At 46.8% G+C, this 4720-nt stretch overlaps 1 protein-coding gene across 2 annotated transcripts in view; it reads right to left on the bottom strand.

Moving 5' to 3' along the window:
* The window catches only part of Mettl21a (methyltransferase 21A, HSPA lysine), an 11777-nt gene extending 7423 nt beyond the window's left edge, over positions 1–4354 (bottom strand). The window contains exons 1-3 of one of the 2 annotated variants that reach the window (XM_050154264.1): positions 4243–4354; positions 3229–3404; positions 2388–2499 (exon numbers count right to left, since the gene is read on the bottom strand). In XM_050154264.1, coding sequence (XP_050010221.1) covers positions 2388–2499; positions 3229–3375 — 259 coding nt within the window. In that variant the 5' untranslated portion in view covers positions 3376–3404; positions 4243–4354. Of the gene's footprint in view, positions 1–2387; positions 2500–3228; positions 3405–4207 lie in introns of both variants that reach the window. The other variant, XM_050154265.1, reaches the window with a different exon arrangement.
* Positions 4355–4720: the final 366 nt, after the last annotated feature.

The following is a 4720-nucleotide window of genomic DNA, read 5'->3' as shown; positions in this document are numbered from 1 at the left end:
CACATACCCCACACACATACCCACACACATACCCACACACATACCCCACACACATACCCCACACACATACTCACACACATACCCCACACACATACCCCACAACACATCTTTTGTCAGATAATGAGCTAATTAGCTAGCTATGTGTGATGGTAACTATGTATGCTGGTAACTAGCTACGTGTGATGGTAACTATGTATGCTGGTAACTAGCTATGCGTGATGGTAACTATGTATGCTGGTAACTAGCCCATCTTGAGCCTCCCTGTGGAGCAAATACAGAGAAGTCATTGTTAGAGGTTAAACACTGTGCCCAAGGTCAAACAACAGAAACAAATGTGGCAAAATTAACTCTAACTACAACTATATGCCTATGTACTAACTTGTCTCTATACCAGCCAACAAAACTTGGGTTGGGGAAGCTAGTGAGAAAAGCCTACAAAGAACCTTAATCTGAGCTTCTGTGTCTTGACATCCGTTTATGAGTCTCAGATTTCTACGGATAAGGACCCTGGAAGTGGTTTACTATCTCAAAACACCGGTATCATTTGAAAAAAAAAAAAAAGTTAAAAGTGATATATGACATAAAGGCAATGCTATATCCTCTAAGATAATGAAAGATGTGGGGCCAAGCAGAGTCTTTCCAATGACTGACGGTGTTGCTGAATAAAGTTTCCCTTGAATTAGGGACATGGAGCTAGACTAGCTGACTGGCACTGGTCAAAGAAAGACCAGAAATTTGGATAGAGAAGATGCACAGGACTGGAGAGAGGTATCTCCTGCAGTGTTTCTGGCCAAAAACCAAAGTAACCTGGTTGCTTCTAAGCTACTCTGATCTAGCAGGTTTTCACCCCCACATCTGACTTCTGAATTTTTGTTGGTAAATAGAATGATAAAGACTTAATTTATACCTACAGGATCGTGGGATCAGAAGCCCACAGGGGAAGCGGGCTGACTGCTGGGTTGGGGGGCTGCAAACAATAATTAAATATCATAGATTCATATGTAGTCGGTAAGCCAACAGAAGAACAACACCATTATGGTCTTTGCTAATAGACAGACCAAACAATCAATTCATATATACCTTAAAAACTTTTTTAAACCTTGATTTTTATTGGCATGTATGGGTGTTCTGCCTGCATGTATGTCTCTATACCACTGGCATACAGCTTCTACAGAAACAGAAGAGGGTGCTGGGTCCCTTGGCACTAAAGTTATAGGCTTTTGTGAGCAGTCATGTGGGGGCTGGGAATCAAACCCGGGTCCTCTGAAAGAGCAACAAGGGCTCTTAACTCCTGAGCAATTCCTAGCCTCTAAGTGTACTTTTATCCACTAGCCCCGCCATTGCTCTCCAATCAAGATCAAAGAAAGCAACACAGACTACAGAACCAAAACAGAAAAAGGAATACTGAAAAATAATGAGTCGTCGGAGAAAAGGGTGGGACAAGAGTGGCCTAGGTTGAGCCTAAAATAACCGTTGCGTATGAATAATTCAATGTTCTGCAATTCCAGACATCCCCCGTCAGTTTCCTCTGAGAACCAGTAGTGTTGGGAGTATTAGCCTGGGAGCTTCTTACAAATGCAAGCTCTTAAATTCTCCTCTGGAGTCACGAATCAGGACCACACTGTAAGAGGAGCCACAGGTGACAATACTGAGGTGGTTGGTGTGACAGATAACATATGACAGGGAAACTTGAACACTGAATCAGAAGTTGTAGAAAGAAGTCAACAGTAAGAGAAAACATAACAATGAGACTTAAACGTGTTCTAGGGGAAAAACAACACTACTTGTAGCCCAGTACCGTGGCGCAATACACCTGTAATCCCAGTTGCTCAGCAGGCTTACAGTTCAAGGCCAGCCTGGCCAACATTATAAGACGCCATCTCTGACAAGAACAAAAAAAAACAAAGAACTAAAGCCCATATCAGATGAAGGCTGATAGATTGATAGGTAGGTATCAACTAATTACAGACCATTGATATAATTACAGACCATTCATATAATTTCTTAAGGTGTCAGAGTACAACTGAGAACCCATCAACCCTAAAAGGGAAAAACCAGCCATTTTCTCAACAATGAGGGATTAAGTCTGATAGTCTATGGATTTAGCACTTTAAGACACAGAAATTGTACATAATTCTACCTCGGCATCACAAGATCAAAGAGAGCAAGGTGATCTCTCAGTAGAAGTATGAGTAAGAGGATGGGAGAAAGAGAGGAAATTGCTGTCAGCCCCAGAGCTGAGACCAGCAGCAGGCCGCCCACAATGCATGGGAAAAAGAGGTTAGCTCAGTAAGGTGGAATCCCAACCATGTGCTTTCCTCGAAAGAAACAAGTGTACTTCCCAGTGAGTTCCTCTCACTAAGGAGGCACCAGCCCACTGTACTCACCTAGCAGGGCAGCCACTATACCCACCAGCCCTGTGCCAGCACCAAGCTCCATAGCAGAGCAGCCCCTGAGCTCCACGGCCCCCATCTCCAGGTACGTGGAAAGAACAATGGCCTGATTGGGAAACACAGGGTGATTATGGTTAAGGTCAGCAAGTGTCTGCAAGATGCCACATGCTGGCCGGAAGAAACAAGAACCTAACACACACACAGGAACTTACCTGCTGCTGTAAGATAACCTATTAGAGCAAACACAGGTGCAGTGCAGCCAAAGGCATGCCAGTCAGGGGGCAGCCATCTCTAAAAAGCGTACTGTTTTACTGTGTCGCAGCCCACAGTCACATACTAGGAGTATAACGCAAATGTCTTCATGCCGGCCTTTTATTTATAATAACAGCTGAAGAGAAAGCTATCAGAAGCAGAAAAGCAAGAATCTTTTCAAACTATAAAAACCTTAAGATATGATGTTAATTTTGGGCTATGTCTCCACACGTTCTTTGTGTGGTATTTCAGAAACTAACTTAAAGAGTGACCAGGGCAAACAGGCTCCTGTTTTCCTTCCAGTCTCCTGATACTTTAGGAGCAATCACTGGTCAGTCATCCCCCTTTCCTCGGCTTTCAAAATGTAATGTATGTAAGGGGCCGCGGGGATGATGAAAAACTTGTAAACTGGGTAGTAACTGTGCACTGCCATGAACATCCTGAACAACCCAGGGCTTTTACATACTTCACATTGGACAATATACGTGAACTATATCTCAATAAAACAATCAACTTTCTTCTTAAAATGGTAGTCTAGCCTTAGCTCGTGGACGTTTTCAGAGGCCCTCCAGAACTGACTTACCGCATCCCAAACCACTGCGGCGACTCCCAGCTGCCTCCAGTCCTGACGGATCTGGATGGTGTGGTTTGCAAAAGAGAAGGTGGCAAGAGGCTTGTGGAACTTCTGGAGCCCTATCTCCGCGCTCTCCTCATAGGGTACCAGGGCCATTTCTCCTGGGTCCAACTCTTTGCTGGGACCTGTCATGCAAGAAGAATCCTGAGTGACTTAGTAACTTCAGAAAGCTTGTTGAAGCTATCATATCTAAGTTCAAAGTAAGAAACAAGCTGAGGTGTATGCAATTTCTTCAACAACTTTTCCTCTGAGTCTTACGAGAAGTGAAATTTGGCTCCGAGTTCGCGACAACTGATACCTCTAGGGAAAACACCTAGACCTCGCCTACGCGCCCCTGCTACTCCTACGTGGGCTTGGAACTGCAAAAAGGTGAACGATGTGACAGTGACAGCCCTGGGCACCTGCCCTTTCCCAACACGACAGAACAACAGCTCCCGGCTCCCATATTTTTTCGGGTTTTTTTTTTTTTTTTTTTTTTTTTTTTTTTTTTTTGGTTAATGGGGTAAATTTTTTATTTTTTTTCTTCTTCTTGTGTTTTTGTTTTTTTTTTTTTTTTTCACTTTTTTTTTTTTTTTTTTTTTTTTTTTTTTTTTTTTTTTTTTTTTTTTGGTCTTCCCGCCTACATCCCCAAGTTCAGCTGGGACAATGGAGCCAAATATGTAGGCTGAATCTTAAGGTTCGCCCTGACTTTTGGTCCTCGCTGGCTATGGCAGATAGAGCAGTCACTCTGCAGGCTGGGGTCGACAAGGGCAGAGAAAAGCAGCACGGCTCGGGGACCCCAGTCCCGCCTGCCACCCCGGGGCCACAGATGCGCCTCGCTCACGCCCACGACAGAGTCCCGGGACCCGCCGCGAGTGGGAGCGGGACTCCGCAGGGCGCTCCACCAGGCCCTTCGGGACCTTGGCGGGAGGAAGGAGACTTAGCTCACCGGCCACCCCGCGGCCCCTCAGTGCGGCAACTCACCGGGCTCCCGGGCAGCGCAAGCGCACTAGGATTCCCCCGCAGCGCAAAGCTCCGCCAAAAGAGGGCAGATAAGCGGGAGGAAGTTACTTCCGGGAAGGGAGGCTCGGGTTTCCGGTCCGTTACTTTAATAGTGCTGCACTTGGTGGACCCGGGTTATGTCGTTCCTAGCTACTAGGGCCGCGGGGAAGAGAGGGCGATTGCGCAGGGGCGTCGGGTGCCCTGCGATGGAAAAACGCCGCTGCCTTGCACCGGCTGCTCTTGTGCCGGTCTTATTTCTAAAAGTGGGCAGTTAGTGGGTAAAGCAGAGTACGAAGCGAAGTCATCGTCAGCATCGCACAGCGCGGTGGAGCGGGCAGCGGCCGGCGGCGCCCGGCAGAGTTTTGAGCCGGACCACGTGCAAGCTGAGTCGCCCCCGACACCCAGATCCCGCCCGTCTGCCTGGGCTGCAAACCCGGTCCCCGACCCCACCACCCAAGGG

The sequence above is a fragment of the Alexandromys fortis genome, unplaced genomic scaffold, assembly GCF_014885135.2.
Source record: "Alexandromys fortis isolate MF-2015 unplaced genomic scaffold, M_Fortis_MF-2015_v1.1 scaffold_40, whole genome shotgun sequence".
Lineage (NCBI taxonomy): Eukaryota > Metazoa > Chordata > Mammalia > Rodentia > Cricetidae > Alexandromys > Alexandromys fortis.
Note: the sequence above shows the minus strand (reverse complement) of the source record. Positions and strands in the feature narration are given on the sequence as shown.